Source organism: Choloepus didactylus, chromosome 13 (genome assembly GCF_015220235.1).
Source record: "Choloepus didactylus isolate mChoDid1 chromosome 13, mChoDid1.pri, whole genome shotgun sequence".
Classification (NCBI taxonomy): domain Eukaryota; kingdom Metazoa; phylum Chordata; class Mammalia; order Pilosa; family Megalonychidae; genus Choloepus; species Choloepus didactylus.
The window spans coordinates 28,278,712-28,297,510 of NC_051319.1; the positions used below are offsets into that span (position 1 = coordinate 28,278,712).

The 18,799-nt window shown below is 37.5% G+C and overlaps 1 protein-coding gene across 1 annotated transcript in view; it reads left to right on the top strand.

Annotated features, from left to right (window-relative positions):
* Positions 1-18,799, top strand: part of ADGRV1 (adhesion G protein-coupled receptor V1) — a 635,274-nt gene that overhangs the window by 71,403 nt on the left and 545,072 nt on the right. Inside the window, exons 18-20 of the mRNA XM_037801795.1 lie at positions 2,417-2,543; positions 4,330-4,547; positions 5,178-5,921. Coding sequence (XP_037657723.1) covers positions 2,417-2,543; positions 4,330-4,547; positions 5,178-5,921 — 1,089 coding nt within the window. The remainder of the gene's footprint in view (positions 1-2,416; positions 2,544-4,329; positions 4,548-5,177; positions 5,922-18,799) is intronic.

The following is an 18,799-nucleotide window of genomic DNA, read 5'->3' on the forward strand; positions in this document are numbered from 1 at the left end:
CTGGGGAAAATTAAGAAATCTGCAAAAAGCAAGTTTCCTTGTACCTGAGGCCATGGTGGCTCTTGACAACATTCCTTGTATAAACATCTGTATTCCCTGTTATAACACCTGTTGCCCCAATAGCTAGGCAAGAAGTTTTTCTTGGAGTCCTGTTGTACATCCAAGAATAAACTTTTGTTGAGAAAAAATTCCTGAACCTTTTGTAAAGAGAATGGAAAGGAGCCCGCAAGAAGAGGTGTAGTTTTTTGTAAATGTATCATTGGGGAAATAAATAGACTGATTTTAGACAGTGTTCTAGTTTGCTAATGCGTGCCAGAATGCAAAACACCAGAATGGATTGGATTTTATAAAGGGGGTTTATTTGGTTACAAAGTTACAGTCGTAAGACCATAAAGTGTCCAAGATAAGTCATCAACAATCAGGTACCTTCACTGGAGGGTGGCCAATGGTGTCTGGAAAATCTCCCTTAGCTGGGAAGGCACGTGGCTGGTGTCTGCTCCAAAGTTCTGGTTTCAAAATGGCTTTCACCCAGGACATTCCTCTCTAGGCTGCATTTCCTCAAAAATGTCACTCATAGTTGCTCTTGGGGTGTTTGTCCTCTCTTAGCTTCTCTGGAGCAAGAGTCTGCTTTCAACAGCTGTCTTCAAACTGTCTCTCATCTGCAGCTACTCTCTCAGCTTCTGTGCATTCTTCAAGTGTCCCTCTTGGCTGTAGCTCCTCTTCAAAATGTCACTGTCATCTGCACTGAGTTCCTTCTGTTTGTCAGCTCATTTATATGGCTCCAGTGATTTAATTTAGACCCACCCTGAATGGGTGGGGTAACACCTCCATGGAAATTATCCAATCAGAGTCATCACCCACAGTTGGGCAGGGCAAATCTCCATGGAAACACTCAAGGAATTACAATCTAATTAACACTGATACATCTGCCCACACAAGATTACATCAAAGAACATGGCTTTTTCTCGGGGATAGAATATGTACAAACCAGTACAGACAGAGAGAGGGAAGGAGGGGTAGGGGGAAAGGCAAATGGAGAGAGAGAGGAGAGAAAAGGAAAGAAAGAGCAAGGTGTAATTGGCTGACTGTCTTGTGATATGTGTGTCTACATACTGCCCTTGCATTTGTCTTCATTTTTCTAGAAAGGGTGGCATCTTGGAATCTAATGACTTTTGCTATCAAGAGTTGGATGACTTTCTTGCACCCTTTATCTGTCCTACTTTATGTTCTCCAAACATCGAGGGTCTGTGGGGCCTATGATGAGAGGGTAGGAGGCACAGCATCTCTAACATGTCCTAGTGCCGGCAGTGGGTGTTTAAGCCCAGTAATTGTTGTTCAGAGAATATACCCTGAGATTGAATTGTTGGATCAAAGGATGTGGCCATCTTTACAGCTCTTGTTGAAAATGGTCAGTTGGCACTGCAGAGAAACATAATGAATTTTTAACAATTTTGAATAAGAAGAATTTGTCCATGGAGCTTAAAGTAAAATGGTGTGTGTGTGTGTGTGTGTGCACACTTGTATGAGTGTGTATGTGTGTGCAGGCTAATACAATGTGATAATAGTTATGATAGATTCACAGAGTAGAAAGTACTATGGGAGCACAGTGGAGAGAACTTAGCTTGACCTGGGGATTCTGGGAGGAATCCCTGGGAGAGTTGTTTCCTGAGCCTGGGTCCTGAGGAGTGTGAGAGTTAGCCAGGTGAGTAAGGATGGGAAGGACTTCTGCTCACATAGGGGACAGCTGGAGCAAAGGCAAAGCTCTGTGGACCCCAGGGAAGCTCAGATGAGCAGAGGCTGATGTATAAGCAATAATGGTGCTAACCAAGCTGTGGAAATTATTGGAGTAGGGTGGAATCAAGTTCAACACCGTAGAGAATTTCTAGAGAGTCTCTGTATGACCAGATAAAATTCTAGTGGCTGAAGATGGAGATCTAAAGGGAAAAGCTTGAGCCAATGATTTCAATCAGTATGTACAAGAGTACTTTTATATTATGGGACAATCCTTTCACTAGTTTTATAAAACAAAAGACTACCTAAAAATTTGGAAATAGAAAATGCTGTTTTGATATCTGGTTAAGCTATTGAAGTGATCTTCCTATTGTGAAGAAAAGTGTCATGCATGTTTTTCAATGAAATAGTATCTTTATAATTAAAAATTTTCTCAAAAGTTAAGAATGGGAACTATTTCACATATATTTATAAGTTTGATATGTGTATGTATATATAATATATTTGGAGAAATTGAGCAGTATTTTGCATTTATTATATGACCATCGGTGAAATCTTTGCTGAAAAAGCGAACTTAATTATAAACAGTTCCTTAATTTAAAAATATAAATCTAACAGTATTAGCCACTCTTCTCTTGATTACTTTCTGCCTTTTTTTTTTTGACTTTTCCTTTTTTTAATTTAGGTGATACAGTAATATATCAATATGGAATAGCTACAGTGATAATTGAGGCTAATGATGACACAAATGGTATTTTTTCTCTGGAACCCATAGACAAAGCAGTAGATGAAGGAAAGACTAACTCATTTTGGTAAGCCTATTTGGATAAGGAAAATTTAGATTTGGATAAAATAAACCCTTTAATTATGCAAAAATTGAAATATTTTGTATCTTTAAAAATTAAAAAAAAATTAAAAAAAATTGGTCAAGAATGGAATAATTTCAAAGTTGGCAGTCTGAATGAATTATAAACTTTGTATATTCTGTTGCCACTTGTAAAAATATACATTAGTTGATAAGCAGAAATTATTCTCTGTATTTTCCTTACCCCAAATTTCCATCCTTTGTCAGCAGTGAGAGACTTGAATTATCCAAGGTCTTCAGGATCCCTTCTTTCAAATGATATATGTCTACTCTTACCCTGGATTTTGTTTTTGAAGAACTTTTGTTAATTCTCATCTAAATATTTTTGGATTGGACTTAGAATTTTTCTTTCAGTTTAGATTTTGAAGATAATAACTTTTTTTTTTAAAATTCAGTTTTATTGAGATATATTCACATATCATACAATCATCTGTGGTGTACAATTAGCTGTTCACAGTATCGTCATATAGTTGTGCATTCATCACCCCAATCTATTTTTGAACACTTTCCTTATACCAGAAAGAATAAAAATAAGAATAAAAAATAAAATTAAAAAAGAACACCCAAATCATTCCCCCCATCCCACCTTATTTTTCATTTAGTTTTTGTCCCCATTTTTCTACTCTTCCACCCATACACTGGATAAAAGGAGTGTGATCCACAAGGTTTTCACAATCACACTGTCACCCCTTATAAGCTACATAGTTATACAATCATCTTCAAGAGTCAAGGCTACTGGGTTGGAGTTTGATAGTGGCAGATGTTTACTTTTAGCTATTCCAATACACTAAAACCTAAAAAAGGATATCTATATAGTGCATAAGAAATCCACTGGAGTGACCTCTTGACTCCATTTGTAACCTCTCAGCCACTGAAATTTTATTTTGTTTCATTTTGCTTGCCCTTTTGGTCAAGAAGATGTTGTCAATCCCATGATGCCAGGTCCAGGTTCATCCCTGGGAGTCATATCCTGCTTTGCCAGGGAGATTGACACCCCTGGGAGTCAGGTTCCACGTAGAGGGGGAGGGCAGCATGTTCACCTACTGAGTTGGCTTAGCTAGAGAGAGAGGGCCACATTTGAGCAACAAAGAGGTACTCAGGGGGAGACTCTTAGGCACAATTATATGCAGGTTTAGCCTCTCCGTTGCTGTGACGAGCTTCATAAGGGCAAGCCCCAAGATAGAGGCCTCAGCATACCAAACCATCAGTCCTCAATGTTTGTGAGAACATAAGCATCAACCCAGGTGAGGAAGTCCAAAACTTCTGCATTTTCCCCCAGCTCCTCAGGGTGGCCCTGCATATATATTTTTATTCTCTGCCCGAATTACTGTGGGATGTGTCGCTATTTCACACTAACCTGTACAAACCTACCAGATCTCACTTCCTATTCAAAGTTCCATGTAATTATGGTATTTGAACAAACTGACTGTACAAGTTAAAATTGTTTAGAAAAATATAGATCCTGAACCAAATAAACATCTCTTCCCGTGGTCTCACATGGAAGTTGAAATTTTAAAACACAGGAAGACAATGACTTTTAAGACTGCTTCTTTTTATTATTATTTCCTTTCCATGAGATACTTCATGATTGCATTGTAGGACTGGCTGGTTTGGTTTATATTAAGGATGATACATAGAAAAAGTATACTTCTGATACAGCATAGAAAGCTGTCATTGGAGTTCGAGTCACCACTTACACATTTTTCATAAAAATAATTTAATTTATTATGTAGGATTTTGAGGCACCGGGGACACTTTGGCAATGTTTCTGTGGCTTGGCAGCTGTTTCAGAATGATTCTGCTTTGGAACCTGGACACGAGTTCTATGAAACTTCAGGAATGGTTAACTTCATGGATGGAGAAGGAGCCAAACCTCTAATTCTCCATGCTTTTCCAGATAAAATTCCTGAATTCAATGAATTTTATATTCTAAAACTTGTAAACATTTCAGGTACTGTACTTTTGCTTCTTTTTAATTTTACCACCAAACTTTTGTATTTTATACTTAAGTAATTAGAGCTGTGTGCCACATGCAATTGATGAAGAAGTAAGTGTATCTTAATTGCCTGATTTAAAATGTCAAAATATCCTTCTTGATAAAACGTTATTTTTGAATGTTCAAATTTGTGGTCTTAGCTTGGTTCATTTTCATGGAGGCTTTCGCATCCATTCTCAGACCTGTAGATGGACTTTTCCCCCACCCGCTACAGTGTCTCCAGTTAAACATTAATGGAAAATAAGAAGTACAGATTCATGGTACCTTAAAGCTTAGTTTAAGCAATCAATTTTCCCATTGCTTTTGCTTTTAAGCAAAAGAATTAAATCTTCCTAGTTCATATCCTCTTTTCAGGCTTGACTGGCTATTAATGAGGTTACACTGAACCAATATTATTTTTTATTATGCCTCTGAAAATATGGTGAAAACCAGATAGTGACACTATTGTTGAGTGATCAATGAATTAAATATTTTAAACAGAAGTTTGTCTTCTAAACAAATTCCTTTTTCTTTGTCTTATACTAGAAAGTAATTAAAATTCTGGTTTCTCACTCTTTATAATAATAATTTTTTATTTAATCACAGGTGGGTCCCTGGGTCCTGGGGTTCAGCTAGCAGAAACCAATCTCCAGGTAACAGTAATGATTCCATTCAATGATGATCCTTCTGGAGTTTTCTTCTTGGATCCAGAGTGTTTAGAGAGAGAAGTGGCAGAAGATGTTCTCTCAGAAGATGATATGTCTTATATTACCATCTTCACTGTTTTGAGGCAACAGGGTGTCTTTGGTGATGTACGAGTTGGCTGGGAAATACTGTCCAGTGAATCCATTGCTGGGTTGCCTCCAATAATAGATTTTTTACTGGTTGCAGTTTTCCCCAGCACTGTGGTTTTACAACCACACATGCGGCATCACCATAGTGGAACAGATGCTTTGTACTTCAGTGGTTTAGAGGGTGCATTTGGGAGTATTAGCCCCAAATACTGTACCTCCAGAAACAACACAATTACCAGCTTTACATTTTCAGCTTGGGTAATGCCTAATGTCAACACGAATGGATTTGTTATAGCAAAGGATGATGGCAATGGAAGCATGTACTATGGGGTAAAAATTCAAACAAATGAATCCCATTTGACTCTTTCCCTTCATTACAAAACCTTGGGTTCCAATGTTACATATATTGCCAAGACAACAGTCATGAAATATTTAGAAGAAAATGTTTGGCTTCATTTTCTAATTATCCTGGATGATGGCATAATTGAATTCTACCTTGATGGAAACGCAATGCCCAGAGGAATCAGGAGTCTGAAAGGAGAAGCCATTACTGATGGTAAGTATAATCTTTACAACTAGGACCCTGTTTTCAATTTTAAAAAACACTCACAAGTATTTAAAAACTCTGCTTGTGTGTTGGTTTAATTTCCTTAAAACTATAGTCTACAAAGACCATGGTGAGTTCTGTACTAAATGTTGCAGAAATGAATCAGGCAAAGCCTTTGCTCTTGAGAAACCTAAGCTCTGTGGGAGAGGAGTACAAACATCACTTCAATACACTGTAGGAAGAAAGGAAAGAATTCTAGAGGATAAACATTTATACCTCTTGTGGGGAATAGGAGGGATGAGGGATGACATTTCAGGCAGAGAAAAGAGCAAAAGTGTAGAAATGTGAAATAGCGTATTGTACGTGGGGATCTGCTAGTAGTTAAGTATTGCTGGAGGTGTAGGGCAGTGGGTGTAAGGTTGGTGAGGAAGATAAGATAGAAAAATCATGTAAAAAAAGTTATACAAGGTTTATAAAATCAAGAGGTAAATCTGTAAATTCTGTGGAGTGCTTTGAAGAGTTAAATGTAATCTTTGTTGCTGGGTCTTATGCTGTTTTTTTAACAAATTTACAAATGTTGATTACCTCCACTATGATCACCCGTTCCCTCCCAGTCATTCTATGCTCTCATTCTATTTTATATCTAGTAACAAAGTAGAACAGAGCAATATGATTATAGCTTAATGAAATATTTCCCTTCTGAATTACCTACATTAGGCATCTCAATGAATTATTTTTTTCCAGCAGAAACAATGATGGGCAAAAGAAACAAGACACATATCTTTACTGATTTCAACCTCAAGGACAGGCTTAGAGCACTCCAGGGAATTAAATTATTCACCTCTGACTGTGTGAATACATACATACATCTGTTAAAACTGATTCCTTTAGTGATGGTAGTGGCTGTAGAATGAGAATGGAGAAGATTGGGGGAAGTGACAGCTCCCCCCCCCCCCTTTGGCTCACTGCTAAGAACTTATATTTTGAAGAAAAATTTAAAAGTATGTATAGATTTTTAAAAGCTGTTATTGAAATATATCATACAATATAAAAATGTATATATTGTAAGTGTGCAGTGAGATGAAATTTTAAAAACTTAAAATTCATCGGTTTTAGGACCCACATAACCAGCACCCAGATCCAGAAACAGAGTTTTCAAGAACCCCCGAAAGCCCCTTTGCAGTTCCTGCAATTTCTAACCCACTTTGTCCATCAAGGGTGCCTGTTGTCTTCTTTTATAAGAAAGTAAGATTAGCTTTCCTGTTTTTTTTTTCTTTATGTAAATAGAATTGAGCAGTATGTACACTTGTGTTTGCTTCTTTTATTCCGTATTTTGCTTATCCATATTTTTGCCTGTTGTAGATCTGTCACTCTCATCTCTATATAGGATTCTAAATATGTAACTATCACAATTTATTTATTCATGCTACTTCCAAATGTCATTTGGATTGTGTCCAGTTTTTAGCTATTGCATATAGTGCTCCCATGAACATTCTTATACATGTTTTTTATGAACGTATGCCTGTCCACATTTCTGCTGAGTGTATACCTAGCAGTGGGATTGCTGAGTCTTAGAGTATGCATATATTCAGTTTTAAAAGATACTGCCTAATAGTTTTCCAAAATAGTTGAACCAATTTATCCTCTCACCACTAGTATATGACAGTTCCACTTTTTCCACATATTCACTAAGACTTGGCATTTCCTATCTTTCATTTTTGCCATTCTGGTTGTGGTATCTCATTGTGGTCTCAAAAAAGAGTATTTTTAAAGAGATAAATTTATGGTCACTATAGAAAAATTTAAAAGTATACATGTAAAACAAAAAATAAAAATCATTCACAATACCATCATTCAAGGAATACAGCTGTAAACTTTAATTATATTATTAAAATTTTATGTATGTAAAATATATTTTTCACTCTATTTTCTCTTTTATTGTCAAAATAACACATTTATTCCATGAAATTTGAAAAGTACATGATAGTATTAAAAAGCAAAGTAAAAGTTACTATATTCCCTCCATTTTGAAGGAATCACTATAACATATTGGCAACTTTATAATCTTTTTATTTTGAATCTTTTTTCATTGTGACTAAAGTAGTTGACACTAAAATCAGAGAAACTGGGATGTTTGTTCCAGAGAATTAGACATAGAAACAATGGATTAGAATGCCTCAGATTTGTGTTGTGTTTTACATTTATGAGGCATTTTCCATACATTGGTTCATTTGGACTTTACAATATTCCTATGTATTAAATATTATATGGATAAAGAAATAGAGTTCAAAGCCAGTAAGTAAATTGCGCAGGATGACATAGCCAAGCAGTAAAGGAGATATGACCTGAATCTAAGCCTTTGACTCCCAGGTTCTTCTTCTTTTTTTTAAATTCATTTTTATTGAGATATATTCACATATCATGCAGTCATACAAAGCGTACATTCAGTTGTTCACAGTACCATTATATAGTTGTGTGTTCATCTCCAAAATTAATTTTTGAACATTTTCATTACCACACACACAAAAATAATGAGAATAAAAATTAAAGTGAAAAAGAACAATTAAAGTAAAAAAATACTGGGTGCTTTTTTTTTTTTTTTTTTGCCTCCAATTTTCTGTTCATCCATCCATACACTGGACAAGGGGGACTGTGGTCCACAAAGCTTTCCCTCATAAGCTGTATCACATTGTCACCCCTCATAAGCTACATTTTTATACAATCATCTTCAAGATTCATGGGTTCTTCAGGTTCTTCTTCTTTTTCTTTCTTTTTTTTTTCTCCAGCTCCTCAAGGGAGCTCTGCATATTTTTTTCATTATTTTTTTTTAACTAACTCTTTTTTTTTAAATCAACTATATCAAAAAAAAATTAAAAAAAAAACATACAATAAAAAAAAAACATTTCAAACAAACTGTAACAAGGGAGTAAGGAAAAGACAACTAACCTAAGATAACTACTTAAATTCCAACATGTTCCTACTCTACCCCAAGAAAATAACCTAATAAAGCAACATTTCTGAGAACTTGTTCCCACCATACCCATCAGAAATTAACAGACCATATTCATTCCTTGGCTTCCCCAGAACATTAAATTTACCTACGATAGCTTATCTGTTCTTATTGGGTTATCATTTCGCCTTCCTTAATTGCTCTCTATCACTAGTTCCCCTATGTTCTACATTATAAACCATGTGTTTTACATTTTTCAATGTTCACATTAGTGGTAGCATGTAATATTTCTCTTTTTGTGCCTGGCTTATTTTGCTCAGCATTATGTCTTCAAGGTTCATCCATGTTGTCATATGTTTCACGAGATCGTTCCTTCTTAATGCCGTGTAGTAGTCCATCGTGTGTATATACCACATTTTATTTATCCACTCATCTGTTGAAGGACATTTGGGTTGTTTCCATCTCTTGGCAATTGTGAATAATGCTGCTATGAACATTGGCTTGCAGATATCTGTTCGTGTCACTGCTTTCCAACCTTCCGGGTATATACCGAGAAGTGCAATCGCTGGATCGAATGGTAACTCTATATCTAGTTTTCTAAGGAACTGCCAGACAGACTTCCAGAGTGGCTGAACCATTATACAGTCCCACCAACAATGAATAAGAGTTCCAATTTCTCCACATCCCCTCCAGCATTTGTAGTCTCCTGTTTGTTTAATGGCAGCCATTCTAACCGGTGTTAGATGGTATCTCATTGTGGTCTTAATTTGCATCTCTCTAATAGCTAGTGAAGCTGAACATTTTTTCATGTGTTTCTTGGCCATTTGTATTTCCTCTTCAGAAAACTGTCTTTTCATATCCTTTGCCCATTTTATAATTGGGCTGTCTGTACTATTGTCATTGAGTTGTAGGATTTCTTTATATATGCAAGATATCAGTCTTCTGTTAGATACATGGTTTCCAAAAATTTTTTCCCATTGAGTTGGCTGCCTTTTTACCTTTTTGAGAAATTCCTTTGAGGTGCAGAAACTTCTAAGCTTGAGGAGTTCCCATTTATCTATTTTCTCTTTTGTTGCTTGTGCTTTGGGTGTAAAGTCTAGGAAGTGGCCGCCTAATACAAGGTCTTGAAGATGTTTTCCTACATTATCTTCTAGGAGTTTTATGGTACTGTCTTTTATACTGAGGTCTTTGATCCATTTTGAGTTAATTTTTGTGTAGGGTGTGAGGTAAATGTCCTCTTTCATTTTTTTTTTTTTATTCAGTTTTATTGAAATATATTCACAAACCATACAGTCATCCATGGTATACAATCAACTGTTCACAGTATGATCATATAGTTATGCGTTCATCACCACAATCTATTTCTGAACATTTTCCTTACATCAGAAAGAATCAGAATAATAATAAAAAATAAAAGTGAAAAGAGAATACCCAAACCATCCCCCCATCCCACCCTATTTGTCATTTAGTTTTTACTCCCATTTTTCTACTGATTTTTTTTCAATTTTTTAACTTTGTTTATCAAAAAATTAAAAACAAACAGGCAAACAACAACCAAAAAAACCCCATAACATTTCAAACAAAGCAATGGATTAAGGAAAACAAATAACCTAAAATAACTACTTTGCCTCCAATATGTTCCTACCATACCCCAAGAAAATTAATAAACCATGTCCAAACAGAGGAGTAAGAAAAACAAATAATCTAAAATAACTACATTGCTTCCAACATGTTCCTACCATACCCCAAGAAAATTAACAACCCCTAAGAAAACAAAGGAATAAGAGAAAAAAAAAACCTAAAATAACTCTATTGCTTCCAACATGATCTTACTATATCCAAGAAAGTTTACAAACCATAATCATTCCTGAGCATTCCCATAACATTGAGATTACCCTCCATAGTTTGTCTGTTCTTATTAGATTATCATTCCCCCTCCACTAATTGGTATCTCTAGGTCCCCTACATTCTACAGTATAAAACATTGTACATTTTTCACAGAATTCACATTAGTGGTAACATACAATATCTCTCTTTTTGTGCCTGGCTTATTTTGCTCAACATTATGTCTTTTTTTTTTTTTTTTTTTTAATCTTCATTTTATTGAGATATATTCATATACCACGCAGTCATACAAAACAAATCGTACTTTCGATTGTTCACAGTACCATTACATAGTTGTACATTCATCACCCAAATCAATCCCTGACACCTTCATTAGCACACACACAAGAATAACAAGAATAATAATTAGAGTGAAAAAGAGCAATTGAAGTAAAAAAGAACACTGGGTACCTTTGTCTGTTTGTTTCCTTCCCCTATTTTTCTTCTCATCCATCCATAAACTAGACGAAGTGGAGTGTGGTCCTTATGGCTTTCCCAATCCCCTTGTCACCCCTCATAAGCTACATTTTTATACAACTGTCTTCGAGATTCATGGGTTCTGGGTTGTAGTTTGATAGTTTCAGGTATCCACCACAAGCTACCCCAATTCTTTAGAACCTAAAAAGGGTTGTCTAAAGTGTGCATAAGAGTGCCCACCAGAGTGACCTCTAGGCTCCTTTTGGATTCTCTCTGCCACTGAAGCTTATTTCATTTCCTTTCACATCCCCCTTTTGGTCAAGAAGATGTTCTCTGTCCCACGATGCCAGGTCTACATTCCTCCTCGGGAGTCATATTCCACGTTGCCAGGGAGATTCACTCCCCTGGGTGTCTGATCCCACGTAGGGGGGAGGGCAGTGATTTCACCTTTCAAGTTGGCTTAGCTAGAGAGACAGGGCCACATCTGAGCAACAAAGAGGCATTCGGGAGGAGGCTCTTAGGCACAACCATAGGGAGGCCTAGCCTCTCCTTTGCAGCAACCGTCTTCCCAAGGGTAAAACCTCTGGTAGAGGGCCCAACCCATCCAACCACCAGTCCCCTATGTCTGTGGTCATGTTAGCAACCATGGAGGTGGGGTAGGCGAATACCCCTGCATTCTACACAGGCTCCTCAAGGGGGCACTACATCTTTCTTTTTTCCTTTTTTTTTTTTTTTTTTTTAACTTTCCCTTCTTTTTTAAATCAACTGTATGAAAAAAAAGTTAAAAAGAAAACAAACATACAATAAAAGAACATTTCAAAGAGACCATAACAAGGGAGTAAGAAAAAGACAACTAACCTAAGATAACTGCTTAACTTCCAACATGTTCCTACTTTACCCCAAGAAAGTTACCTAATATAGCAACATTTCTGTGAACTTGCTCCTACTATATCCATCAGAAATTAACAGACCATAGTCATTCCTGGGCATCCCCAGAACATTAAATAGCTTATCTGTTCTTCTTGGATTATTGTTCTATTGCTAGTTCCCCTACATTCTACATTATAAGCCATTTGTTTTACATTTTTCAAAGTTCACATTAGTGGTAGCATATAATATTTCTCTTTTTGTGCCTGGCTTATTTCACTTAGCATTATGTCCTCAAGGTTCATCCATGTTGTCATATGTTTCACGAGATCTTTCCTTCTTAATGCCGCGTAGTATTCCATCGTGTGTATATACCACATTTTATTTATCCACTCATCTGTTGAAGGACATTTGGGTTGTTTCCATCTTTTGGCAATTGTGAATAATGCTGCTATGAACATTGGCGTGCAGATATCTGTTCATGTCACTGCTTTCCGATCTTCCGGGTATATGCCGAGAAGTGCAATCGCTGGATCGAATAGTAACTCTATATCTAGTTTTCTAAGGAACTGCCAGACTGACTTCCAGAGTGGCTGAAACATTATACAGTCCCACCAACAGTGAATAAGAGTTCCAATTTCTCCACATCCCCTCCAGCATTTGTAGTTTCCTGTTTGTTTAATGGCAGCCATTCTAACCGGTGTTAGATGGTATCACATTGTGGTCTTAATTTGCATCTCTCTAATAGCTAGTGAAGCTGAACATTTTTTCATGTGTTTCTTGGCCATTTGTATTTGCTCTTCAGAGAACTGTCTTTTCATATCTTTTGCCCATTTTATAATTGGGCCGACTGTACTATTGTCATTGAGTTGTAGGATTTCTTTATATATGCAAGATATCAGTCTTTTGTCAGATACATGGTTTCCAAAAATTTTTTCCCATTAAGTTGGCTGCCTCTTTACCTTTTTGAGAAATTCCTTTGAGGTGCAGAAACTTCTATGCTTGAGGAGTTCCCATTTATCTATTTTCTCTTTTGTTGCTTGTGCTTTGGGTGTAAAGTTTAGGAAGTGGCTGCCTAATACAAGGTCTTGAAGATGTTTTCCTACATTATCTTCTAGGAGTTTTATGGTACTTTCTTTTATATTGAGATCTTTGGTCCATTTTGAGTTAATTTTTGTGTAGGGGGTGAGGTAGGGGTCCTCATTCATTCTTTTGGATATGGATATCCAACTCTCCCAGCCCCATTTGTTGAAAAGACCATTATGACTCAGTTCAGTGACTTTGGGGGCCTTATCAAAGATCAGTCGGCCATAGATCTGAAGGTCTGTCTCCGAAGTCTCAATTCGATTCCATTGATCTATATGTCTATCTTTGTGCCAGTACCATGCTATTTTGGCAACTGTGGCTTTATAATAAGCTTCAAAGTCAGGGAGTGTAAGTCCTCCCACTTCGTTTTTCTTTTTTAGAGTGTGTTTAGCAATTCGAGGCATCTTCCCTTTCCAAATAAATTTGATAACTAGCTTTTCCAAGTCTGCAAAGTAGGTTGTTGGAATTTTGATTGGGATTGCATTGAATCTGTAGATGAGTTTGGGTAGAATTGACATCTTAATGACATTTAGCCTTCCTATCCATGAACATGGAATATTTTTCCATCTTTTAAGGTCCCCTTCTATTTCTTTTAGTAGAGTTATGTAGTTTTCTTTGTATAGGTCTTTTACATCTTTGGTTAAGTTTATTCCTAGGTTCTTGATTTTTTTAGTTGCTATTGAAAATGGTATCTTTTTCTTGAGTGTCTCTTCAGTTTGTTCATTTCTAGCATATAGAAACATTACTGACTTATGTGCATTAATCTTGTATCCCGCTACTTTGCTAAATTTATTAGCTCTAGTAGCTGTATCATCGATTTCTCAGGGTTTTCTAGATATAAGATCATATCATCTGCAAACAATGACAGTTTTACTTCTTTTCCAATTTGGATGCCTTTTATTTCTTTGTCTTGCTGGATTGCCCTGGCTAGCACTTCCAGCACAATGTTGAATAACAGTGGTGATAGTGGGCATCCTTGTCTTGTTCCTGATCTTAGAGGGAAGGCTTTCAGTCTCTCACCATTAAGTACTATGCTGGCTGTGGGTTTTTCATATATGCTCTTCATCATGTTGAGGAAGTTTCCTTCAATTCCTACCTTTTGAAGTGTTTTTATCAAAAAGGGATGTTGGATTTTGTCAAATGCTTTTTCAGCATCTATTGAGATGATCAATTGATTTTTCCCTTTTGACTTGTTAATGTGTTGTAATACATTGATTGATTTTCTTATGTTGAACCATCCTTGCATGCCTGGAATAAACCCCACTTGGTCATGGTGTATGATTTTTTTTAATGTGTCTTTGGATTCAATTTGCACGTATTTTGTTGAGGATTTTTGCATCTATATTCATTAGGGAGATTGGCCGGTAGTTTTCCTTTTTTGTAACATCTTTGCCTGGTTTTGGTATTAGATTGATGTTAGCTTCATAAAATGAGTTAGGTAGTGTTCCATTTTCTTCAATGTTTTGAAAGAGTTTGAGTAAGATTGGTGTCAGTTCTTTCTGGAAAGTTTGGTAGAATTCCCCTGTGAAGCCATCTGGCCCTGGGCATTTATTTGTGGGAAGATTTTTGATGACTGATTGGATCTCTTTGCTTGTGATGGGTTGGTTGAGGTCTTCTGTTTCTTCTCTGGTCAGTCTAGGTTGTTCATATGTTTCCAGGAAATTGTCCATTTCCTCTACATTATCCAATTTGTTGCCATACAGTTGTTCATAGTATCCTCTTATAATTTTTTTAATTTCTTCAGGATCTGCAGTTATGTCACCTTTTTCGTTCATTATTTTGTTTATATGGGTCTTCTCTCTTTTTGATTTTGTCAGTCTAGCTAGGGGCTTGTCAATCTTGTTGATCTTCTCAAAGAACCAACTTTTGGTGATATTTATCCTCTCTATTGTTTTTTTGTTCTCTATGTCATTTATTTCTGCTTTAATCCTTGTTATTTCTTTTCTTGTATTTGGTTTAGGATTGGTTTGCTGTTCATTTTCTAGCTTCTTCAGTTGATCCATTAGTTCTTTGATTTTGGCTCTTTCTTCCTTTTTAATATATGCATTTAGTGCTATAAATTTCCCCCTTAGCACTGCTTTTGCTGCATCCCATAGGTTTTGGTATGTTGTGTTCACATTTTCATTCGTCTCTATATATTTAGCAATTTCTCTTGCTATTTCTTCTTTAACCCACTGATTGTTTAGGAGTGTGTTGTTTAACCTCCAGGTATTTGTGAATTTTCTAAGTCTCTGATGGTTATTGACTTCTAATTGTATTCCATTGTGGTCAGAGAATGTGCTTTGAATAATTTCAATCTTTTTAAATTTATTGAGGCTTGTTTTATGTCCCAGCATATGATCTATTCTGGAGAAAGTTCCATGAGCACTAGAAAAGTATGTGTATCCTGGTGATTTGGGATGTAATGTCCTGTATATGTCTGTTAAATCTAATTCATTTATCAGATTGTTTAGGTTTTCAATTTCCTTATTGGTCTTCTGTCTGGTTGATCTATCTATAGGAGAGAGTGATGTGTTGAAGTCTCCCACAATTATTGTGGAAACATCAATTGCTTCCTTTAGTTTTGCCAGTGTTTCTCTCATGTATTTTGTGGCACCTTGGTTGGGTGCATAGACATTTACGATTGTTATTTCTTCTTGCTGAATTGCCCCTTTTATTAGTACGTAGTGGCCTTCTTTGTCTCTCAAAACATCCCTGCATTTGAAGTCTATTTTATCTGAGATTAATATTGCTACACCTGCTTTCTTTTGGCTGTAGCTTGCATGAAATACTTTTTTCCATCCTTTCACTTTCAGTTTCTTTGTGTCCCTGTGTCTAAGATGAGTCTCTTGTATGCAACATATTGATGGTTCATTTTTTTTGATCCATTCTGCGAATCTATATCTTTTAATTGGGGAGTTTAATCCATTTACATTGAACGTTATAACCGTGAAGGCATTTCTTGAATCAGCCATCTTATCCTTTGGTTTATGTTTGTCATATTTTTCCCCTCTGTCTATTAATATCCTTTATTGTACCCATACCGAATCTCTTTAGTACTGAACCTTTCTCCAAGTCTCTCTGTCCTTTCTTTGTTTCTCTGTCTGTAGGGCTCCCTTGAGTATCTCCAGTAGGGCAGGTCTCTTGTTAGCAAATTCTCTCAGCATTTGTTTGTCTGTGAAAAATTTAAGCTCTCCCTCAAATTTGAAGGAGAGCTTTGCTGGATAAAGTATTCTTGGCTGGAAATTTTTCTCACTCAGAATTTTAAATATATCGTGCCACTGCTTTCTCGCCTCCATGGTGGCTGCTGAGTAGTCACTACTTAGTCTTATGCTGTTTCCTTTGTATGTGGTGAATTGCTTTTCTCTTGCTGCTTTCAGAACTTGCTCCTTCTCTTCTGTGTTTGATAGTGTGATCAGTATATGTCTCAGAGTGGGTTTATTTGGATTTATTCTATTTGGAGTTCGCTGAGCATTTATGATTTGTGTATTTATGTTGTTTAGAAGATTTGGGAAGTTTTCCCCAACAATTTCTTTGAATACTCTTCCTAGACCTTTACCCTTTTCTTCCCCTTCTGGGACACCAATGAGTCTTATATTTGGACGTTTCATATTATCTATCATATCCCTGAGGTCCATTTCGATTTTTTCAATTTTTTTCCCCATTCTTTCTTTTATGCTTTCATTTTCCATTCTGTCATCTTCGAGGTCACTGATTCGTTGTTCAACTTCCTCTAGTCTTGTAGTATGAGTGTCCAGAATCTTTTGAATTTGGTCAACAGTTTCTTTAATTTCCATAAGATCATCCATTTTTTTATTTAGTCTTGCAATGTCTTCTTTATGCTCTTCTAGGGTCTTCTTGATTTCCTTTATCTCCCGTACTATGGTCTCATTGTTCATCTTTAGTTCTTTGAGTAGCTGCTCTAGGTGCTGTGTCTCTTCTGGTCTTTTGATTTGGGTGCTTGAGCTTGGGTTATCCACATTGTCTGGTTTTTTCATATGCTTTATAATTTTCTGTTGTTTTTGGCCTCGTGGCATTTGCTGAACTTGATAGGGTTCTTTTAGGATTTGTTGACCAATTGAAGTCCTTATCTCTAATTTATCAGATCTACAGCTTCGTGGAGTACACTTTCTCTAACTAACCAGCAGGTGGCGTCCACGAGCCACCTGTTCTCCACAAGCCAGTTCTCCCCTGCTTAGCCTTTTTGGTGAGTGGGGGAGTGAGTCTTGTGGGGTCCAATTGGTGTACCAAGCTTGCGTGTGTAGTTGGTGTTGCCTGCCCTGTATATGGGGCGTGTTTCTGGGCAGTCAGGGAGGGGGGGCTGGCTCTAACAATCAAATCTCCCTGGTGATCCTAGAGTTTTAAAGCTGCTGCAATAGTCTAATCCTTCAGTTCAGTCCTGCCACAGTTTGTCTCTGCCACTGACCCACAAGTCCTTGGTAGTGGCGTATGGCTCCTGAGACTTGCAAGTGGGCCCCTCTTCCAGGCCGTGTACCCCGGGTCCTCTGTTGAGGGATGACTGTGCTATGTCACAGGTGAGTGCCGTCCCCCCAGGGCAGTTCTGGGCTGCTGGGCTGTGTAGGGAGGCTCCCAGTCTGCTGAAATGATGGCTGAATGGGGCTTTGTTAATTCACACTGCTCTACCTTCCCAGCTCTGGGACATTCAGCTGAGGTTGCAGGGAAGGCTAATGTCCACGCCCAGTTTTGTGGTGTGTGCCTGTTATTTGAAGCACTTCCCTCACACTGGGTTGTCTGGGGCAGTTCTGGTCTATGGGGCTGGCGATGGGCAGGAGTGTTTCCTGTCCACCAGGATGATGGCTGTGAGCGGACACCCCCCTTTTCTTGGGAAGTTGTGGTGTTTAGTGAATTTTCTCAGCCACTGGATTATTGCGTTTTGTCTCAGAGCTCTCCTAGTTCTGCTCTTGACTTGACCTGCCCAAATAGCAAGTCTTTGAAGCTTTCTGTATTGGGCTTCTTAATTGTTTTAGAAAAAGAAAAAAAAGGATTAAAAAAAAAAAAAACAAAAAAAAAAACGGGCCGTCCTCAGAGATCTAATGGGTTATTGAAATGCTAAGAGACAAAGCAGCCAGGGCCATTAAGGAAAGGTCCACAGGGCAGAGAGATCAGCTTTTCTTCAGGATTTGCATATGCGCCTCAGGGCCCTTCCCCTTTCTATGTTCACCAGAACTCCAAAAATCCTCCGCTTTTATTTTGGAGTTTTTCGTGTTGTTTTTTTTCTATGCCTGTCTCCTCTCTGCTGGGCTGGCTGCTCTCAGATTCTCTGGTGTCTGGTCTCAGTCTATCTATGGTTGGAGTTTGAATCAGTAGAATGAGTTTCCGATAAGGGCTGCCACTGCAGTTCTCCCTTCTCCTTCCCGGAGCTGACAGCCCCTCCTCCCCCGGGGCTGAGCCTGGCAGGGAGGGGCGCGGGTCCCCTGACCGCAAAAACTTACAGATTTCACTGATCTCAGCAGTTCTACGTTTTCATGAGTGTTGTATGAAGTATGCCCAAAGGCAGATTGCTCTGTGGTGTCCAGTCCACGCAGTTCTTGGCTTTCTACCTACTTTCCTGGAGGAGTAACTAAAACATACAGCTCACCAGTCTGCCATTTTGCCGGAATGATCCTCTTTCATTCTTTTGGATATGGATATCCAACTCTCCCAGACCCATTTGTTGAAAAGACTATGTCCCAATTCAGTGGCT